Below are 22,539 nucleotides of genomic sequence, written 5' to 3' on the forward strand. Positions count from 1 at the left end.
ATCACCCACACAGTTGGGGGGGGGGGTGGAATGCAGCTGACCTGAGGGAAAGCCCCCCAGGCCTCTCCCTGAAGCACGCCACACTGTGGGACCCCGAGTTCACAGACCAGCCGGTGGCTCAGCTTTCAGTCCGGGGCCTACTAGAACTGCCCCCCGCGGGTCACTAAAGAAGCCCCGATGTTCAGCAGGCCCCTACGCCAGCCAAGAGAGGGCCCAAGGTCAGGCAAGCAGCTGGAGGAGGCTCCGGGGATGAAAGGGCTGGGCAAGGAGGGCCTGGCCAGGAGCAAGTGTGGGAGAACAGGGTCCAGCTACCCCGCCCAGCCCCTGGAGCAGTCACTTTGGCCACTAAGGCCCTCCAGTCGGGTGGAACCTGTCCATTCTCTGCCAGGGACAGCTTGAGAGGCAGAAAAGTTCCTCTGGCTGAGTCCTCGTCCCCTGGAACTACTCCCAGCCCTGCCGCTAACCTGGGCAAATCACTGCAAAGGCTCGTTATCCCAACGGTGACTTGGGAACACAGACGAGCTGCCTTAGCCACCACTTTACTGTGAGGTTCAAGTGCGGCCTGGCCTAGCCCTGCCCTCCAACAAGGAAGCACTCAGAAGACTCCCAGATCCCTTCAATGGCTTCTCACTTCTACCTCTCTTGTTTCCATTTAACTCCTGATCATCTCAGCACTCGACATAGAAAATAGTTGTTTGGTGCCAATGAAATCTCATCATGGATTTAAGGTGGCTGCCCTATACCAAGCACCTGCTGCAGGTTAAGAACCAAGAACAGGGCTTCCCTGGTGGCTCAGGGGTAAAGAAGCTGCCTGCCAATGCAGGAGACGTGGGCTTGATCCCTGGTCTGGGAAGATCCCCCGTGCCGTGGAGCAACTAAGCCCGGGCCTCACAACTTGCTGAGCCTGTGCTCTAGAGCCCGGGAGCTGCGACTACTGAGCCCACAGGCCCCAGAAGCCATGCCTCACAAGAGAAGCCATGGCAGAGATGCCTGTGCACCACAACGAAAAGTAGCCTCCACTCGTCACAACTAGAGAAAAACTCATGCAGCAATGAAGACCCAGCACAGCCAAAAATAACTAAACAAATGAAAAAAACACAAAGAACCAAGAACTTTGCCTAGGATTTCGTCTTTCAGTGATGAATTCTAGGCATGGGTACCACAGATAAAAGAACAGCTGTGAGAATCCATGTCCCACCTAGAAGGCTTTTCTCATCCATCTCCAATTTTTAAAACTCAGCTCCTGGATACAGAAGGGCCGGAAGGCCCGGAATCTTTCTCTGCAGAGACGGCTGCTTGGTCCCCACCCCGCAGAGAGAAGGCATCAAGAGGCGGCAGGCCCTGAGGACACTGCTCCACTGACCCTGGCAGTGGTCTGCTGCCCACCTCCCTGGGCCCTGATCTCCGGACTGGATGCAGGCCTCCTGTCGTCATTCTGGGCTCAAGAGAACTAACCTCCTACCCTAAGCTTAGCCCTTCCTTGAGGAGCTTCCCCCTTTAGAAGTCCACATCTGAGCTGCTCAGAACTGCCCTGGAGACCCTCAGGCAGCACCCAGGCTCCGCTAACCTGCTCTCGGGAGAGAAAAGGACAGAACAAGCTGCCCCTCTCCTCCAGGAAGCAGGCTCCAAAGGGAGCCAAGATTCCCGAGCTGTAGGAGGGCCCCACCTCAGGCTTGTGAGAATTGCTGGTTTAAAACACAGAGGGGAGACAGGTGCCAGAAGGCAGAGGTCAGAGATCCTAGGGGCCCAAATGAATGACACTCTGAGCTTGGGGGAAGTAAGGAGAACTGGAAAAACCAGAAGGGAAAACAAGGGTAGAAGGAAGAACGGGTGCAGAAGGTGCAGTGTCAGTGGAGACGGGGTGGCCGGGCTCTGGCCAGGGTCTGCCCGGCACAGGCTGTCTCGTCAGAGAGGACGACAGCAGGTTCGGGGAGGCCGTGCCTGCGACCTCTACTGATGATGCTTCACTTCATCTGAGTCTCTGAACCTGGGCTCAGCGTGGAGCCTGACTGTCCCTCACAGCTGCTCCTTCCTGCAATAACAAGACTGACATCACTGTTGTCAGGGAAATGGTGTTTTGATTAAAATCATGTGACAGCTACTTCACGATTCAATAAACAAGTCCTCTGTTAACCCTCGTCTGACAGAGCCCGTCAGCAGCTCTGTCATCAGAGAGCAGCCACCTGGGGCCAGTCTGGGAGGCCCCGAGCAGGCACCCGTCAGCGCAGGAACTGGCTCTCGTCCCGCGGGGCCATCCTGTCTTGGGTCAAGAGGCAGGCCGAGCCCTGGGTTGTCAAACGGTTCCCACAGGGCCTAGAGGCCAGTGGACACTGGAGGCAGTTCCCAGGGCTCTCAGTAACCGCAGTTCACCCCGACCCCACTGGAGCAGATGGGTGAAACTGCTACATGCCACCGACAGTGAGTGAGGGGTTAAGAACAATTTCTGGTTTGCAACTGGATGACTTCCTGGATCACTCACTTGGCTGCTGGCCCCTGACACACAGGGCTCTGCCTGGCAACAGCCAATTCCCTTTCCACCTCACCCCGAGTCCTTTTCCTTAAGTGAAACAGACTCAGGGACGGCTCCCTGAGTCAGGACAGGGGGTTTTACCGGGCTAACTGATTTGTAGCCTCAGAAGCCTAGCACAGCTGGGCCTCCGGTGCTGGAAAAGACGCCCCGGTAGACAGGACAGGGTTGGGGGGAGGTTCTCGACCACCTGAGAAACAGAGCCACCAGCACCCAGCACCCAGCACCCAGGGCTGCTGCGAGGACAAAGGGAGGTTTTGCTAGGAGCCTGACAAGCTGTCTGCACAGTGACCAAGTTTCGGGGTTCAGGACATGGCAGTGAATGCTGTTTCCCCAGGTTGTGGCCATCAGGAGCCGTCTTCAGACCTGGCAAGTCTGCCACAAAGGGGTCCCTCAACTAGTCCACGCGCAGATCACAGGCAAACTGTGTATTTAACGGCACAGTCAGCGGACCCTGAATGTGTAGGAAAATATAACTCCTTCTTCCCAAGGAAGTCTGTGGCTTAGGCTTAAAAATGTGAAACTGTTGTTCAGACGTGGAATCGTCCCTGAGGCCCATTTCAGTGAAACAGAGGCAAGGACACAAAGGCTGCTGAGGCTGTGAGGGCGCTGTCACCCCAGCCCTTCCTCCGGGATGGGGGCAGCCACTGCAGGGAGAGCTGGGAGCTGCCGGCCCTGGAGAGAGGTGCACAGCGCAGCAGGAAGGGGAAAACATTCTAAGATGAGAGACTGCAGCTCAGGGCCTGGACCAGAGCAAAAGATTCTCATGGCCCCAGTTCACAAAACATGAAGGAAAGGGCATATAGATTTGTAAGACATTTTGATGTCAGAATTGTCATCAAGCAAACGCACTGGAGTGGGTACAAAAATACCATTATCTTCCAAATAAACGAAATGCAGCCTGACATCAGCACACGGCAGCCAGACCCTCTGTGCTGCTTTTCTGAAGGAGTCTAAGTCATACATCACCCTCTGAACAAACAGCCCCAGGGCACTGGCTGGCACCAACTTCGCTGAACTTGAACTTGGCACACCTCCTTCAGAGTGGTGTCAAGGCAGGGGGCGGGGTGTGGCTAGTAAAACATTCAGACTATTACCCAGTAAAATGGACAGAAATGGATTTTTCCTTGAATGGAAGTGACTACCTGATGAATTGTAGCAAGTAAGAACAGTCTCTTCTGGGAGATATGTAGAGCAGCCTGTTTCAATAAGCAACTCTTTACCAAACCACCTGTCTCCTCTGCATGGAGTTGGGGAGAAACCTCGGGCCACACGTGGCAGGGTGCTGGCAAGCCCACTCCACCCCTCAGAAGGCATTCCCAGAATGAAGGACAAGAAATATATATAATACATATAAAAACAGACTCCCCTGGTCCCCAAAACTCCACCGTCCTCCCAGAGAGAGAGCTAAACGATCTGGCTTCGCTGCCTTTGGCAGCAGCCCCAGGCCGCACCGGCTGCCCTCCACCCACACCTCAGCCCAGGTGATGGAGGGACCTGGGCCAGTGGCGTGGGGGTACTTACCTTCCCCGTGTCCTCTCCAGGCCCTCTGGGTCTCAGGAAGTGGTTCTTGTCAGCCCCAGGGGTGCTGGGCTCTTCACTGTCCTTCACAGGAAAATCTAGCTTCCTCAGCCTTTGGGCCACCGCTAGAGACACAGACAGCAGACGGTAACGGTCCCCACCAGGCCGCACCCCTGGGAGCTCCCCTGCGCTTCCTCACCAGGGCCCTCAGGTGTGCCAGCCCTGCGATGGGGAAGCACACAGGCCTCCAGAGAGCTCACCCCTGGACCTGACTGAAGGTGCCTTTTCCTCAAGGGCCATGGGAAGTGCCACTCCACTGGGCCAAAGGTGCCAGCCGGGTGCTCCCCCACCTCTGGGTCACTGACAGCCTACAGAAGCTCAGCCAGACAGGAGAGACTTGGCTGCTTGCAAAACTGATGACATCAATTTAAGACAACTCTGAAGAAAGAAATGACCTGGCTTTTCTATCCAGTGAGTAATTAAAATCTCTTCATCCTCCAGAAAGATTTTGATCTCAACTGAACATTATGTAATTCCCTGGAAAAAGCAGGCTTGTGGAGGCAAACAGGGAATAGTGGGACTATTCTAGGTACAAAAAAAGATTGGAGACATGTGAGTGAACAGGAAAGAAGAGCATGGAGCTGGATGGAAAACAGGAGTATGAGAGAATCCGAGAGAAGCAATTACATAACATCGGACCACAATCTCTTCACTGTTAAACTAGAGAGAACAAGCTGACAGCTCCCTTTCCATCCAGTCTGTATCCAGGCAGTGCTTAGAAAGGAGGCTTCAAGACAAGAAGGCCAGGAAGGAAAAACCAGCATCAGAGGAATTTAAGTGAAAGGCGAGAGACAAGCACCCAACCTGCCAGGCCACTCTGCCCTGCCATCCCCAGGGCAATGGGACCAGTGTGATTTCCTCAGGGAAGAACCAGATTTTTAATTCCATGACAACACAGCGATTAATAACATTGCCAACAAGCCAGCATTACCACAGCCTACCCACTGGGTCAGGAATGACACATCTGATTCCCCTGGAGGTCCATGCAGTATCTTGGACACTTGGAGAAAACTGCTCAAAGGTCAGGCTGCTGTCTCTGTTGATTCAGAAGGTGCTGTCCAGCAAAGACCTCCAGGGCCTAGAATCACAGTGGCCAAGCTGCAGTATTTCTGTGACCTGAGGGCTCCAACATGACTGGAAACAGTCACGTTGGAAACCATACATTAATCTGTTTATGCTTATGAAACTAAATGCACTTCAGGTTCGTATCTTCATGATAGCATAGACAGAAACAAGATCTTGTCTCTTAAACCTGTGAAAGTTAAACCCCAAAACACTAAGGTGAATTCCATTCCTGCTAAGACTTTTATTGGCATAACACTGTATACATGTCTCTGCTTCACTTTCCTAACAATCAAACAACTGCTGTAAACTGCCTAGGATGGGTATCTATGGCAGCGCTTATTCCAAGCACTGAACAACCCAAATACAACTGCTGCCTAAGATGGGGACTGGAGAAGGGCCACATAAAAGCAGTGAAATTCTTTTATTGTGTCAACAGGAGAATGAGAATAGTCTGGTACCTTGGATTACTTGTTCCACACACACAACACATCAGAAGACAGGTTTTAGAAATTCATTGAACACATTTTTATTGAGCACCTACTGTGTACACCACTGACCCAGACGCTGGCGGTACAGATACAGCAGAAGACAAAACAAAAACCCCAGCCCTTACAGAGCTCCTGGAGCTTACATTCCTGTGAAATTAAGGCAAGAAAACTAATACATGGAGAAAAGGACAAGTTATGAGCCAAAGAACAGTTCCTCTGAAGATTAACAAAATGGATCCCTATTGTTGAAGTCAGAAGAAACAATGAAGTCCCTACAGGCTGACCCAAAACAACAGGGCCCTGCTGAGCTCCCTGACCCAAGCCTGAGAAAGAAAGGGCTCACAGTCTCCCCTTTACCACATCCAAGGGTGGAGGTCAATGCACAGTGCTCCCCAGGAGGTCCACAAGGCCATTTAAGAATCTATCTCCAAACCAGAGGAAAGGAATGGTTGTGTAAATTCGTTTCAATCAAGACAATAGTCTCTCAAACATGAAATTCAATGAAGATGAACATAACTGTAGGTAATAAAAAAACCAAAAGAACCATGAAACAAAAATTGTTTACAGCATAATAATTAATGATTTCCTCAGGGAAAGAAAAGATTTTTGCCTAAGAAAATATTTAATCCTTAGCCCAAAAGTAATAAAATTACTATAAACTAGTTTGGCAGTTTTAAATGCACTCAGATAATTTTGATTTTAAACGTTCTGCTTTTCTAAGGTAAGACAAACTTTAAAGTATTTGGTCAAACTTGGTTTTCTGAAACGGTTTAATGTACAAAGCTTCCTAGAAGTCTTTGTGCCTTCACAAAACAGAACAGGGCTCATTGGCTTTGCTGCTGCTGCTGCTAAGTCACTTCAGTCGTTGGCTTTAAGAGACTGTAAATGAAAGAAACTATTTGAAAACCAAAATGGAAACAAGTAGACTACAGCAAGACTCAGACTCAGCAAGATGCACCGAGAGAAAAATAAGCTACAATAAAACCTCATTAATTAAGAAGTCATTAGAGCAAGACAAGTTTGATTAGGTGAAAAATGTTCATAAATTTAAAAGAAAAAATATTTAAATCTTCCATTAAATATGTGTGTGTATCTATCAGGTATAAAGAGCAAATTCAATGTATCTAAATAAAGGTGTGGCTGGATAAAGATCCTCACAGAAGGTATTTTAATATAATTGATGGGAGTGATTAGAAACTAGGCATATCAAGTGGGAAAAGGGTGTTTTTTAAAGAGCGTTTGAGTAGTTCAGAAACATCAAGCTTCCTTACATACAATTAATTTGCTTCAGCAAACTCTTCAGCTTTAAGTCATTATTAATTCCAGGAGAAATGAATGAGGTTTTACTGTAAAAGCAGAATAACATTTCAAATGGTAAGATTCCAGCATCACCCATACCAAAAAAATAATGATCCTTCAGTTTGGAAAGCTGTTACTGTACAATATAGCAAGAACCAAATGTTCACACAGCTGGAAGCAGAACCAGGTAAGAAGCAGGAAATCCTCAATGTTGAACCACTGGTTCCTTTACTCATTAGAAATGCAACTGCAATCTACAATCAAACAGTAGAACCACTGCTTATTAAGTGGCACTAAATTTTAAGCATCTCAGCGGGGAGAGAGAGGAGTATTTTTGAATGCAGTCACAGTGGGGAGCTGCAGAAACGGAGTTAGGTTTCAACACGACACATTAGAAGCAAGATGCATCTGTACTTCAGGTTTCTGAATGACATGATTACAACCACAATCAAGCAAATAAAAACCAAAACAACCAACACATGAACCCTGAGTGTCCACATTCCTCTTTTGGGTGAGACACTGACACAGACCATCATTATCCAGGAGAATATGGCTTTCACTACAGTTAAATCTCAGTGTGTCTCCCAAGAGGAGTGCTTATAAAATAAGTTATTCTAAACCATGTACATTTAACTTTGGAATGGAGACACACAGATACATGTAAACATCAAAAGAATCACTCTGTTCCACGTCTGGGTCCAAAACCCGTCCAGGCTTAGTGGAATATTAAAGAGGCTGGGACCTCATTAAACAATGACGATGCAGGAGCCCAGACGGTGCTAAATAAATCATTAGGAGACAGTCAAGAGATGACTGTGCCAAGTATTAGAAACCGGTCACAAACAATAAGAACAGTTTAAATTATCCCAACAAGGAAGACAAGTGAAAAACAATGCCATTTCATCTTTAGAAAGAATCAAGTCACTGAAATTTGATTTCTTGTAAGTTGCTGCCATTTGCTCGGATGAGGTCTTGAAGGTTTTCCATTTTTCCTCTCCACCCAGTTCAAGAACACATTGACTAGAAATCTGTGATAAGAATTTAGTAAAGTCTTTCCCCTCCTGCTCCTCGTTATGCCAGTGCAAGCACTAGAAAATTCCAAACAAAATCAAGTTAGTGGTACAGAAAGTGCATGAACTATGTATGTGAATATTCAGCACAGCAACAATGATCCCAAAGCGTAAGACTAAGAGCTTCTCACAGTGGTCAGTTTCCTTACTGTCAGGCTAAACCAAAGTTAAAACTTTAAAAACTAATTAAAATCCAAACAAAAAACTGTTCTCACTGGTAAGAATCATATCCCTACCCAGCCCTTAGATATGGAATTGAGAAAACGGCCTGCCCGGCGGTAGGCCAAGAAGGCTCTACTCAAAGAGGAGCAGTGTCTCAGGAGCTCACCCCTCCCATGTCGGGCGCTCACTGCCTGGGCCACTTAGCACCACTCACATCCTGTGAGCCCAAGCCGAAGCCGGACGGCAGAAACAGACATACCACTTATGGCTTCCTGTGCAAAATACTTGACATCCATATCTTCATCTTGGCCTAGCTTCTGTAGTATCGGCTTAACTTCCTCCTGCAAAGCACTAAAATCCAACAGTATCATTTGTGAAAGGCAGTCTTCTGAGCCAGAGAAATGCTTTATGGTATGTAATATATATTATACTCTATGGTAATTTTTACAGTTTAAAATTAATAAAATATTTTAAAACATCTTTAATATTAACTTGACAAGTACTAAATAATTTCTCTAAGTCTCTGCAGAATTAGCTTTGGACAATGATCTACACATGTACAGAGCTTAAATATAAAAGAGTAGACACTCTCAAAATTGGTTGTTGCATTACTCTAGTATTTTCTTTAACCTAACCCACATCTTAGGTGAAGTGAAAATCACCAAATTTAATTATAGCTATTTTTGCCTACATGGGGTGAAAATTTAAATCTACTTTTTAAAAAATAATATTAAAAATCTTACTCGGTATCTAGAATTGGTCCAATTTTCTGTAGAGATTTGGCCACATTGAAACGGACATTTGCTACTTGGTCTCCTGCCATTTTCAATACAGTAGGCAGCATCTGCTTAGTGGTTATTTCCTGACCACAGGCTTCAGACAGTGCCTTGAAAAAGAAATAAGACAGCACATTAAAAAACACTTTTTATTTTTAAAGTATCCCCAAATCTAAACAGACAAGAAAGTAACTGGCCACCAGGAAAATGTTTCTAGTGTGAGCATGTGATGAAAGATACAAGGTAGAATAGAATCCCAGAATTAGACCAGAAATCAAACTGACTATAGAGTTTGACACAAACTGAAAAATTGACAGTTTTCTCTCATCTCCTAAATATCCAACTTAATCAATATTAAGAAATACAGTCCAAACAGAAGACAGCATATTCAGGATTCAGAAATACTGTCCTAAATAACACCAGAGCTTAACAAAACAGTTATGTAATACTTACATTAATGCAGAATAAAGTGGTCATTCTATGCAAGTAATTAGGATCATTTGCCATTACTAACACTTTGGGAACGATGGTATTTTGGGCCCACTCTGTACCAAACGTCTGAACTAGTTTCATGAGGTTATTGGTGGCAGCTTCCCGGATGGCGTACACTGCAGAAGAGGTGAAGAAGAGACTGTTGTGCTGCTCACATCACGAGCATAACCTAGTTTACTTTTACTTACACCATTGACAAAGGTGGGCCAAAAATAAAACTCTGTAAACACTCCAAATTTAGTCAGACTGCAATGGCAAGCATGCTCAGCTATGACTGCTAATATGCTGCTGTGGTCCGACTATAATTTCAAAATGTCCAAGGAAAAGGGAAATAAGGAGCTCATTACAGGCATCATTAATTAGCAAATGTAAGTGCCAACTATGTGCTATGTGTCACAGAAAGAATGCATAAGTTACCTGCCCCCAAAGACCACATACTCAGGTAGAGAAATGAAAAATAATGCATTCTAAGAATTCATGGGGTCTAAGACTCATTATAATAAAGCATGCAATAGTAAAGACCCTGAGGGCTGTAGGAGTTTAGAGGACAGAGAACAGGGAGGTCTGGGAAGGCTTTGGGAAACAGAGACCTTGGACTGGGCCTTAAAAATTATGGAGAATTTGTGTAAGTGGAGAGAAGAAGGGAGGAATTCCTAGAAAAGACGAAAAACTTACCCAGGGCACAAAGGAAAAAACTGAAATCTGTGACACTGTAAGGTTGAACAGTTAGGGTGGAGTCAGACCGAGCTTCACGAAAGCTAAATTTAGACTATAAGGAAACCAATGATGGGTTTCTAAAGCAAAGATGTGGCCCTATGACCAACGTAGTATTTTAGCAAGATTATTCCAGCAGCAGCAAGAACAGCTGACAGAATGACAGTGAGGAGGTTATTTAGAGGCCACTGCCGGGGAAGGCAATGGCACCCCACTCCAGTACTCTTGCCTGGAAAATCCCATGGACGGAGGAGCCTGGTAGGCTGCAGTCCATGGGGTCTCGAAGAGTCGGACATGACTGAGCGACTTCACTTTCACTTTTCACTTTCATGCATTGTAGAAGGAAATGGCAACCCGCTCCAGTGTTCTTGCCTGGAGAATCCCAGGGACGGGGGAGCCTGGTGGGCTGCCGTCCATGGGGTCGCAAAGAGTCGGACACGACTGAAGCAACTTAGCAGCAGCAGCCGTGGTCTACACAACAACAAATAAAAACTTGAGACTGACTTGCCTTTTTACCCCTTAAAAATGTTTCTGTTGAGGCAACATGTCAAATGTCTTCTGTGAATACACACGCCTGCTTTAATCTCGTAATTCCCTACAAGGTCATTTAGCAAAGACATCATAAATCTAGATAATAAAGGCCTGAGCCACAATCTTCTCAATAACTAGCTACTATATACAGCACCCAATGAAGACAGGTGTGGCAACGCTTCATCTTACTCGTCCAACACACACAAAATTTGGGCTTAGATAACAAGTGAGAGTGGTCAGTAACGATTCCTTATTCTACTCCTCCCTCCAGGTGCGCCCAACCCTCCCAGGTGACAGCTGTGGAGTGACAGGCACCCAAGCCACAGCTCTGATCCCGGACGACTGACACACGGCTCCCAGAGAGGAAACAGCCAGTTCTTCCCAGGCCACAGAGCCTCTCAGGCAATGCCGCTGGTGAGCACAGGCCAGACACCTTAGCCAAGGAGCTAGATAATTTATTACCAACATGCAACCTGACCAAAGCATGTGGGAGAAGCAACCTGCCAGGGACATTCAGCAGCACTCTCAAAGGAACACGTTCAAGTCACCTATTTCGCTCATAACAAAAACTCCCTCCCTCCACCAGCACAGTCTTTGTTTTGAGCACAGCGTCCCCCACCAACTTCTTCCCATCTGTGTCTTCTCCCCTCATTGCTTTTTTATTTGCTTGAGATTCTTCTCATCCTAATGCCATTGCCATAGGGAAGGGATCTCATTGCCAGAGTAACCAGAGACAAGCACTCGGCCTCGCACTCAACTCCACTTGGCCAGACGCCTACTATGTTCTTGGCTCCTCTCAATTTTGCTGTGAAAAGAATGCAAACAAACCACTCCACAGTTCTGCCTCTCCTCTCTGCTTGTTTTGTCTCTCTCCCTCCCTCTTCTTCCCTCTCCCCTCAAGGTCTGGCTGATGTGCAACGTTCCTCTGAATTGCTAACACACTCTATATGCTTACTAACTTTGGTACTTTTTCCTTCCTCCTATAAAAAAGAAATTCTCCTTCTAAATACCTCTCTCTGATCAACACTATCTACTCAACCATGGGAAAAGAGGTCAAGTGATGCTGTCTTCCTTCTAGTTCTCTGAACTTTTTCACAATATCCTCTCAGTACTTTAATAAGCAAAAAAAGTTTCTAAAAATTTAACAGATCACTGATCACTACATGGCAGTTATCTAAAATGCAAAAACAAAACCTCGAACAATTTCAGAGCTGACATTTCATTGGTTCAAAGAATGCTTGCAAAGGCCACTTAAATACGCTGCTGCAGAAAAAGACACAAGGGTCTCTTTTGCTCCCAAACCGGAAGACAAAAGATCAGAGAAAAGAGGAAGCATTAATTAACCTGCATTGACTGGTGAATTCTATATAGAAAAGGTGTCAGGAACTCAATTCTTCGTGGAACATCAGGATTTTAAAAGTTTCTCAAAATAAGTCTAGAATACTAGCTTTCAAAGAAAGTATGGACCAATCTGTTGGGACTCACTAACATTAAATATTTATCAGAAATAGTATGAACACTTTATTTCTAAAAAGAGAAGGCTATCTTTCCTATGATTCACCAAACCTTAGTTTCATTAAAGAAGAAAAAAATGAAGCCTTAAAGACACAACTTTAGAGGACAAGAAAAAGAGAAATAGTCTTTGCAATCTAGTTTGAAAACAATGAGATTATCTACATTTACACGCCTTTATGAAATTTACACATTTTTTTTGCACCTCTCCTCTTCATTTTCTTAACCATATGATCCAATTATGCCCTTAGGAAAACCACCTACCTGCAGAAGCAGACACAATATCCCCACTCCTCCCAAAGGAGGGTCCCAGAGGCACCCTCAGAGATAGGCTCTGTAAATCAAGTATATATAAGGTGCTGTGGAACTGAAGCAAGATACTCATCATAATCACCAAAATATGGAACCCAAAGCTCAGAGGACATTGTAAGTCCTCAGGGCCCTCATCTGCACAGATCTCAGACCACATGAAGCTGCCAGGTCTGACAGGAGGCTGACACTGGACCTCACTGGTACAGAGAGGGCCCCTCCGACCCATCGCTGCCCAGCAGACAAGTGCAGATATCCAGACCTGAAACCTTGTCCAAAAGTCAACTGCTATCAAGTGAACATACAAAGTAGTTTTACATAAAACATCAACTGTGTATTTTGATAAGCAGCAGTTTCACCTTTTATTTTGTAACACAGTAAGGGTCACTAGAGGAAAAAGATTCTGTGACTGCTGAAATGAGTTATGCTATAAAAGCAAAGATAAGATAGCGAGCCTCTCACCCAAACCAGAAATTGGGGCTCTCTCTATCCTAGGTGACAGGTGATGTCTTCCATGCCCTGAGATCTTTACTGCACCACTGTACACCTGCTTCTCTGTGTCACCTCCAAGAAGCCCATGAGCCATTTCTTCCCCCAGGTCTTTCTTCTGATTCCAATCCCTGTCCAACTCAGTCTACAGTGGCTGAAGACACAAAGATAGCAAAAGATGGTGGAACAGAAGACCTTTGAACAAGGAAGGAATGAGTATATGTATGAAAGAGCAAGTCTAAAAATAATGTAACAGAAAGAGTGAGAAATAGGACAAAGAGATTGTTCAATGTAAAAGTTGGGATGAACCAGAGGGATGGGGTGGGGAGGGAGGTGGGAGGGGGGTTCAGGATGGGGAACACATGTAAACCCATGGCTGATTCATATTACTGTATGGCAAAAACCACTACAATATTGTAAAGTAATTAGCCTCCAACTAAAATAAATAAATAGGAAAAAAAAGAAAAAAAAACAACAGAAAAATTGGTAGAAAATAGAAATGTCAAACTTTTGCTCAGAACAAGCTAACTGGACTTTAATGAAAGTCTGTCTTCATCCCTACACTGGTAAAACAAAATATGGTCAGATTAGGGTTCTTTTCTGAAAAGGAAATATACAAACAAAATGGGATATATGCAAAAACAAAGGACTTCTATTAACTTGTTTACTTACCATGGTCCACAAGCCAGGCCATACATAAAGAATTCAGCTTTTCATCAAAGAATTCCACACCCTATGGATACAGAAGATTCCATTAATATATGTCTCCAAAGTTTAAAAATCAAGGTCTATTTATATTACACCAAAGTGACCTGAAAGCTAAAAAATTCACTTATTTCCAAATAAGCTGAATTCATGCACCAGCCAGAAAAAAGAATACCATCAGGTTTGATTTACAAACTGTAAAACTACTTTACTAGATAGAAATCATAAAGAAAAAGTAAATGAGATGGCCCAGGGACTGCTAAGTAGGAGAGAAGAGAGTGGCCTGGAACCAGGCACTACACCACAGATGTGTAGGAAGAATGCAGCATGGACAGTCTGCCAAAAGATCTCTACGGAATATCTGTGAAAATGAGCCATCAGGAAAATACCAGTCAGAAATACTAATAATTCTCAAAATTTTCCCTTTTTGGTTAATATCTTTTTTTTTTTTTAGTTAATATCTTAATAAATCCTTAAGGATAAAGAACCTGACATCAAGAAATGGACTCCTCCCCCATTAAAGAGAGCACCCTGGGATCCACGGGAGAAAGCAGAGAGAGAATAAGCAGGCACAAGACTACAGGTGAGGTGGACCCATCCCAGCTCTCCCCATCAATGGTGGCCACAGCAGCACAGGCTGCGGACGAGCTCCTCGAGCTGGTTTACACAGACCTAGCACCGTGGAGTGATTCACATCGTGTGGGAGACGGCTGTGAACCATGCTTTCCCCGCACCTCTCTCTTGATGCCTGCATGTTCACACTCTTTAGCATCTTTGGAACCTAAGAAGTTTCTGACCAGTGACCATATATTTTAAATAAAGAAATGTTATACAAGTGCTTTCAAAATATAATAAAATGGCTTCATAATAATAGGTTATGAACAGGCTTTAGCATACACTTGGATTACCAGGTCTGCTCTCAAAGATTTATTTTCATTTCAGGTCATGGATTTCTCTGAGTCCTAATTAACTTTTACTTCCTGATTCTTGTGGCTTAGCCTTACATTTACTCACTATGGTCCATAAACCAGGCCATACATAAAGTCTTGAAGGAATTTTGTAAATTGACTACCTGAAATAAAAGTCTTTATGGATTTTTTTTAAAGGATAAAACATATAATACTAACAAGATGTTGAAGTCGTTTAACAAAAGGCTTCTGTCTGATGCATGTCACCCCTGCTGGACAAGCATGAAGCAGCCAAAGTTACCAGGTGCCTGTCTCCAAGCTCCCCCAGAGAGCTACCAACCTCTGCAGGCTTCTCAGGCCTGGGAGGAACAGAGGTTAAAAGAAATGGTACTGAAATTCACCCTCCCTTCTGGACAATTACTTCAACCTTCAGCAAACCAGTGAACTACTGCTGCTTTCCACTCTGAGTCATGACAGTCAAGACTTAAGAACAGAAGATGACACTCAGTGCTTGGGAATGGCAGGACAACTCTGGGAGACAGTGGAGGACAGAGGAGCCTGGCATGCTGCAGTTTATGTGGTCACAGAGTCGGACACGACTTAGCAAGTGAACAATAACAACAGTGGGGAGAAAAACTGACAGGATGACTTTGTCTGACCCCATTAGGTATCCTCTACTTTTTGAAAGTTCACTTTGTATCACTTCACTTGTACAAAAGAGCTGTAAAAGAGCACATGTCTTCACTAACTGAAAGAAATCTAAATTGGATTTCTTCTTTAATGAAAAAAGGTGAAAACAGTGTTCAGCGTTCGTTTTGCGACAAGCCAATGAGCCCTTAGACAGGCAGCAGCAAGCGTGGCACAGCCAAGCTCCTTCCCTGAGAACTACACTCAGCATCTCATCTCAGCATCAGGCCGCGACTACTCCAAACTGTGTCTGTGAGCATCTGTGCTTCCTCTAGACCTATTTCATGTATCTGTTAGGAGGATGCGTCCTAAGGTAACTGCTTCTTAGCTTGCAAAAGCGCTCTTAGGGATTCTCTACTTTCAGACACTGGGGGAAACCTATACACTGCTATCTCTGGCATCTATTATGAAGAATGGGACACTTCAAGTTTTATAAAACATGATCCCACAGACATGCACAAGACACATTTCATAAACTAAGTACACCAAAATAACAACACAAATTCAGTAGTCCAAGAAAAGAAAAAATAAATCTCACATGCTATGATATGAAAGGAATAGAAGTGAAAGAGGAGAAACAAATTGCAGTAATACTGGCTATAAACAGACACATTATGAGCTTTCTCAAAAACTAGTCAAGTATTCATTTTTCTTAACAATCAACAAATGTTAAGTGCCTGATTAATGCCAGGCACTATGGGAGGCACTGGAAATGAAACACTGAACACAGCCCTGCCCAAAAAGAGATCAGTTGTCTATCTCCTCATCTAGATTTTAACAGTTATTCTATAGTAAAGTGCAACCACCATGATGAGGGCACATCAAATTCAGGACTAGGGTACCTACTATAAAAGAAAGGAAAGGATGTGGCTATTAAACCCAGCACTGAAATTTTAATTAACTTGTTATCAGTAAAACTATCCATAAATCTCAAATAGTAACAGATAATGTGATAATACAAACTCTGGCCAAAATACTAGCATTACAAACCTCAACACTCCTTTTTCATACGGGGAGTCAACTCCCTTTAACCAGAATGCAGGAAAAGTGGTAACCAGAGACATTTGCTCAGAATACAGGCAGAGAGGGAAGCTTCCCTGAGCAAAATTCAAATCTCGAAACCATACTCCCCTTTCTTCTCAGATAAATATCCCTTAAATCACAGAGAAATTAAGTATCACAAAATCTATGTGACCGATACCAAGAAATTATATACTCTTCTATGGCTTTGCTTTCAGATGCCGGGGAGGTGAAATGTGTTTTTATAATACGTTTTTGTTAGATGTTAATGCACTGATGAAAATGAAAATCATTCTACAGGCAACTGACAGAGACCATACTTTCTCATGCATCTAAATGAACATAACCATACGAGCTATGTGGGCCTCCTGCTGGCCCTGGTGAGTCTGCTCCACTATGTGATGCTATCCTTCAGCTCACAAGAGTGCCCACACGCACCAGCTGGCCTGCCAGCAGTGGCATATACTCAATGATGGCCAGCCGGACCCTCCATTTAGCATCTTCAGCCAGCTCCACGATGGCAGGAAGGAGTGACTGAGAGAGCTGCCGGATTCCAATCACTTCATTTACACAATCCAAATTGGAGATGATATTCAAACGAACTTCAGGACACTGCAAATACACAAGACCCAAAAGAGCACATATAAAGATCAAGTTCTCTGCTCGATATTCTCCTACCACCATGATGAGCAAATAAATTTTAAAATGAGGAAGTATTGAATTGGGTGAAAAAAGTATTGTCTTGGAAGAAATACTTAATACTGAGTACACAAATAATTCAAAGTACACAATTTAGTTGACTTAAACAGAACTCTCAATGAAAAGTCTATAGAAACGTAAAGAGCACATAGGCTATGAAATCAAATTGTATGTATTCAAATCCCACGTCAATCACAGCTGAGAATTCAGGTAGGTTATTTTACCTCTGGGCCTTACTTTCTTCATCTGTAAAATGGGAATAATAGTAAGACCGACCCTCAAAAATAAGGTTGCTGTGAAAATTACACGTAATAATAACACATGCAAAGCACTGATGATCACGCCTGGCCAACAGGGTAATTTTTATAATATTATATCTAAATTTAAATGAAACTTTTCAAATAAAAATCCATTAAGTTTAAAGAGAAGAAAAAAACAGTGAATATAACCAGGAATTAGGCAGAGAAGATGGACAGACATTTTTATGTCTGTATCAGGGGCCCATTTTCTCAGGAACTTGTAACTCGGTGCCCAAATACTGTCAACGGTTTAAAATAAGTTACTTTTTCAGTGACACCCCAAACAAAAACCAAACCAAATCACCGACTACCAAAAGACAACAAAACTTATAGCCAGACTCACCTCATCCTTTAACTGAGCTAAAAAGAGAGGTAGAAGATGTTCAATGGTATTCTCTTTGCCCAAAATGGTAGATAAGCCCATAATTACAGAAGCTAGAGCTGACTTGACATGTTGATTTGTATCAGATACTAATTCCTAAAATAAAGTCAAAATTAAAAACCTTTAGTTTTTTTGCAAGACAACAGAAACTTCCATACGATTTCCCAAGGAATTTTAAAAGACAGCACTCTTTCAATATTGATTAGTTGATAAAGTTTCCTCAGACCATCTGTCAGATAAAATAAAAGAAAGAAAGAAAGATAGTGAAGTCGCTCAGTCATGTCGGACTCTTTGCGATCCCATGGACTGTAGCCAACCAGGCTTCTCTGTCCATGGGATTTTCCAAGCAAGAGTACTGGAGTGGGTTGCCATTTCCTTCTCCAGGGGATCTTCCTGACCCAGGGATCAAACCCAGGTCTCCTGCATTGCAGGCAGACGCTTTACCCTCTGAGCCACCAGGGAAGCCTATGCAAAAAAGAGCCTTTTGTACTTGTAAAACACTAATAAGTAATAAATAACAGTGTCACACATTAACATAACTGTCCCATTCATCCCTGGTCCATGTTTAAACTCAAAAGAGCTTTAAGGTAATACAAACAAAAACTGAGGTCAGGTTTACCTTCACAGAGGGCAAAGTGAAACAAAAAATAAAGTTAGGTTTACCTTTATATAGGGCAGAATTTGATTCATAATTATGGTCTCTCTACCTTCCATAAGCAAGTTCTCACAAAGTTCTAAAATATACAAAGAGAAAGAAAAAAAATGCTTATGTAGAGCCATTTACAAGGAGCCAAATGAAGAAATTCAACCAGATTTATCAACAGTTTCAAGTTAAATCAAATCATATGTTTAAGCAAATAAGTTCCAAGGAAGAAAAATGGCTACTTTTAAATGCATTTTTTGGTCAATCTATATGCCACTGTGTACCACACCAATCCAATCTGGATTGGATACTTTTTTTTTAAACAGAAACAGGATAACACAGCTATTTGGTTTTAAACATATAAGAGAGTAACTTTATGTGACAATGTTAACATTTCAACACATTAAAATCATCTCTATCTGAAAACATAATCTAAGACAAAGAAAAAATAGAAAATTCACTGACATAAAAAAATGCACCAAAGTGATCTAGTTACAACATAAACTGACACCTTAACCTTTTACTTTATGGGCAGCAGCTGCTCGGACTTCAGCTTCACAGTCTTTGAGTAGGTTCTGAAAGGCAGGGATGAGGTCATTCAGGGTGATTTTGGGACCCACAGCTTTCTGGAGCTATAAAAGAATTTGTACAGGTTTTAACGTATTCTAGTCAAAATAACTAACAAGCACAGTGCAATCTTCAAGTAGAGACAGTCCCCAACTTATGATCGTTCAACTTCAGATTTTTCAACTTTAGGATGTTGTGAAAGCAATACACGTTGAGTAGAAACCAAATTTCACATTTTGAATTTTGACCTTTTCCTGGGCTAGCGCTATGTAGTACCAGCCTCCCATGATGTTGGGCAGAGGGAGGAAGCCAGAGCTTCCAGTTAGCCATGTAATCACAAGGGGGAACAACCGATACACTTAAAACCATTCTGTTTTTCACTTTTAGTACCAGTATTGAATAAATTACATGAGCTATTCAACATTTTATTATAAAATGGGTTTTCTGTTAGAGGATTCTGCCCACCTGTAGGCTAATGTGAGTGTTCTTTAAATGTTTCAAGTAGGCGAGGCTAAGTTATGCTGTTCAGCAGGTTAGGTGCATTAAATGCACTTTCAACTTACAATGGGTTTATCAGGACATAACCCCATCATGAGTCCAAGAAGGTCTATGTATATTTTTGCCTCAAGTACTTCCAATTCAGAAACTTTTGGTTATGACAGCAAATTTGTGGGTTTCTGGGGTTTTTCTTCCTTTTAGTACTTAAAAAATGTCAGTGCACTAATTTTACCTCTGAAAATTTGTCAGCTACCATATAGCGAACTCGCCAAGATTTATCTTCTACTGCTTGTCGAAGTGTAGGCATCACCAAAGCCTCAATGTCATCCTGAGACAGTAACTGGGCAATACTGACACAGGCTTCCACAGCTAGCAGGCGCACTGAATCCTAATGAACAAAATTCCTTTCTGTTAGTCAGATACTATTTACTGAGAGTCATGAGGCAGTGTGTGGTTGTGGTAGTGCTGGGTGTCCTTAAAAAAAAAAAAACACCACACTATAAGCAGTTCATGTCTTTATGTCTTGAAATAGCTGTTCCCTTTGCCTGAAATGGCAGGCATGTCAAAGCCTTATAAATGACTGTTCTCTGAGTGAACAGCAAAGTTAATGACGTTGGTTAGAATACAGAATTTTTAGTAAGGAAAATGAAATAAAAATGTAAAGATTACGTGAAACAAAAAAACCATTTTAATGATGTCTCTAAATCCTCACTCTGAGAAGCTGAGCAATAAAAATGAAAACCATGCTTGTACAAGTTGTTTATAGACGATCAGAACAGAGAAAGAGAAAGGGAATAAGAGTAAGGGAGTTTCCAAGGAAGCTCAGTTTTCAAAACAGTCAGTTTAGGATGGCAATAATGAGAGTTTAGGCATGAGATAATGACTCGGAAAAATACACAGAAAAACAAAATTTTTAAGTAATTTTTAAAAAACGTTAAATTTAAATGCTGATGATCAAGGACAGAATAACTTTTGAGATAGCCAAACCTAGAAAACCCAGTAGAAAAAATTAGAAAGTTAAGGGATTAATGAACTCAACTTCCCAAATGTAAACTGCCAAGTATCAACCTAGTATCTATACATCCTTTGTAAAAGTAGTAACATATAAATAGATACATCAATGAAAAATTAGGAATTGAGAGTGTAGACTGAGGAATCATAAATATATTCATAGGAAATGAAAAAATATAAACATCTGAGCACCCAGATGAAACGTCAAAAATTGTAAGAGTATGTAACATACTTATATGTGTGTATCTATGCACATGCAAGCATATAAGAGGTAACAATGCCTCCAACTTTTCAAAATATTATAAATTTTAAAAATTATAGATCAACAATAACCTACTACACGCCCAAGATACTCACTACTCTATCTAAATGAACAGGCTAAAAAAGGCAGAACTATATTTTTGATAGTGGTCATATAGCTATTTTCAGATTCCAAAAACTATGCTGAATCAAGGAGCTACTTTCATGGATGTAAATACATACCCATCAGTACTTTTTCAACTAATCAACTACTTTTGTCCCAGAACTCCTGATTTTCCTCCCTGTTATCTGCTACTCCTCCCAGAATCTTCTCCATCTCAGCAGTGACACCAGTATCCACCCAGTTTCTCAAGTAAAATCAAGAAATCTTGATGCCTCTTCCCTTCTTCCCATTCAATCACAGTTCTACTGACTACCTCCAAACCGATCACCAGATTCTTTCCATCTTCACCATACCACCCTAGTTCACCACTGTCTCGTCAGGATTATTGTAAAAGTCTCCTAACTTGTCTTGTTTCTATTCTCACCCTCCACCTTACAGTTTAGTTTTCCACCTAGAAGCCAGAACAATTTTTTAAAATTTTAAATTACATCAAATTACATACCTGATTAAAATCTTGGTGTGTTCTCATTATACCTAGACAGGAAAACCCAAACTCTACACCCTGTTTAAAGGTCCCCCACAATCTGGGCCCTGATTATCTTATCCAAATTCCTATCAGAGTCCTTTTCGCCCACTGTGTTCCAACCACAGGATTTTTATATATACTAAATGTCCTCTCCTTTTGGAATTCTCTTCTCCTAGAGCTCTGGCACACTAGGAAAGGGCATGGCTGGCACTTTTTTGTTCAGGTCTCAGTTTATGCCACCTCTTCATGACCCTTCTCTGACTAACCAGTCTAAAAGAATGCCTATAATCACTCCTCACCACTATGTTACCCTACTCGATTTCCATCAGTTTTTTCATTTATTTGGCTGCACTGGGGTCTTAGTTGCAGCATGTAGGATCTTTTGATACAGCACACCAACTCTCTAGTTGTAGCACAAGGGCTTAGCAGTTGTAGCATGAAGGCTTAGCTGCTCCACATTTGATCCAAGCATGTTGGATCTTAGTTCCTTGACCAAGGATCAAATCTATGTCCCCTGCATTACAAGGGATATTCCCAACCATGAGAGAAGTCCTTCCATCATCATTTTGATCCCTAATATTTTGTTTATCTGTTTATTATGCTTTCTTTCATTAAAATATAAACTGCATGACAGCATGGTCCTTTATTTAACACTGAAAGCCAGCATGAAGAACAGTGCCTGATTCATAGAAGGTTCTCAATAAATACTTTATCAATGAATGACTAAGGCAGGAGCAGCAATTCTATCAGTGATAACAGTGAACATACACACACATATTTTACAACTGAACAAATAATTCTTTCAGCATCCATTGCTGTTAATATCACAACCAGACATACCTCTTGATGAAAAGCAGCCTCTATCTAACAAAATGATCTTATTGCCCTCAAAATATCAAACCAGCTCTCATTAAGCCTCTAGATCAGGGCTAAGGCAAACACTGGCCAAATATGGAAAGCAGCTAGTTTCTGTAAATAAAATTTTCCTGGAACACCACCATGCCCATTAGTTTACATATTATAGTGTGTGACATACAACAGCAGAGCTTTATAGTTACATCAGAGACTGTCTGATCCGCAAAGCCTAAAATATTTACTATCTGGCCCCTTACAGAAAAAATTCACAAATCTCCACTCTATATTCAACTACCAATTTTGCAGGACAAAAGAAAACTTTGAGTTATACCATGGGAAATGTAATCAACAAAATCTCAA

At 42.7% G+C, this 22,539-nt stretch overlaps 2 protein-coding genes across 27 annotated transcripts in view; one reads left to right on the forward strand and one right to left on the reverse strand.

The window, feature by feature from the left end:
• Window positions 1-11,557, forward strand: part of SIK2 (salt inducible kinase 2) — a 141,377-nt gene extending 129,820 nt beyond the window's left edge. For all 4 annotated transcript variants that reach the window (XR_014069199.1, XR_014069202.1, XR_014069200.1 and 1 more), the window contains one exon: window positions 10,977-11,557. Coding sequence is in view for 1 of the 4 variants with exons in the window: in XM_081543323.1 (XP_081399449.1) it covers window positions 10,977-11,013 (37 nt within the window). In the remaining 3 variants the exon portion in view is untranslated. The remainder of the gene's footprint in view (window positions 1-10,976) is intronic.
• The window catches only part of PPP2R1B (protein phosphatase 2 scaffold subunit Abeta), a 35,914-nt gene that overhangs the window by 6,251 nt on the left and 7,124 nt on the right, over window positions 1-22,539 (reverse strand). For 8 of the 23 annotated variants that reach the window (XR_014069209.1, XM_081543342.1, XM_081543347.1 and 5 more), the window contains 10 exons: window positions 19,656-19,811; window positions 18,876-18,990; window positions 18,379-18,449; window positions 17,677-17,811; window positions 16,774-16,947; window positions 13,688-13,748; window positions 9,422-9,576; window positions 8,936-9,078; window positions 8,452-8,543; window positions 4,052-4,173 (listed from right to left, as the gene is read on the reverse strand). Coding sequence is in view for 21 of the 23 variants with exons in the window: in XM_081543342.1 (XP_081399468.1) it covers window positions 4,052-4,173; window positions 8,452-8,543; window positions 8,936-9,078; window positions 9,422-9,576; window positions 13,688-13,748; window positions 16,774-16,947; window positions 17,677-17,811; window positions 18,379-18,449; window positions 18,876-18,990; window positions 19,656-19,811 (1,224 nt within the window). In the remaining 2 variants the exon portion in view is untranslated. Of the gene's footprint in view, window positions 1-811; window positions 4,174-5,674; window positions 8,049-8,451; window positions 8,544-8,935; window positions 9,079-9,421; window positions 9,577-13,687; window positions 13,749-16,773; window positions 16,948-17,676; window positions 17,812-18,378; window positions 18,450-18,875; window positions 18,991-19,655; window positions 19,812-22,539 lie in introns of those variants that run through there. The other 15 variants (XM_081543337.1, XM_081543329.1, XM_081543333.1 and 12 more) reach the window with 6 other exon arrangements.

Source organism: Giraffa tippelskirchi, chromosome 11 (assembly GCF_054371585.1).
Source record: "Giraffa tippelskirchi isolate mGirTip1 chromosome 11, T2T-mGirTip1v1.2.pri, whole genome shotgun sequence".
Taxonomy (NCBI): domain Eukaryota; kingdom Metazoa; phylum Chordata; class Mammalia; order Artiodactyla; family Giraffidae; genus Giraffa; species Giraffa tippelskirchi.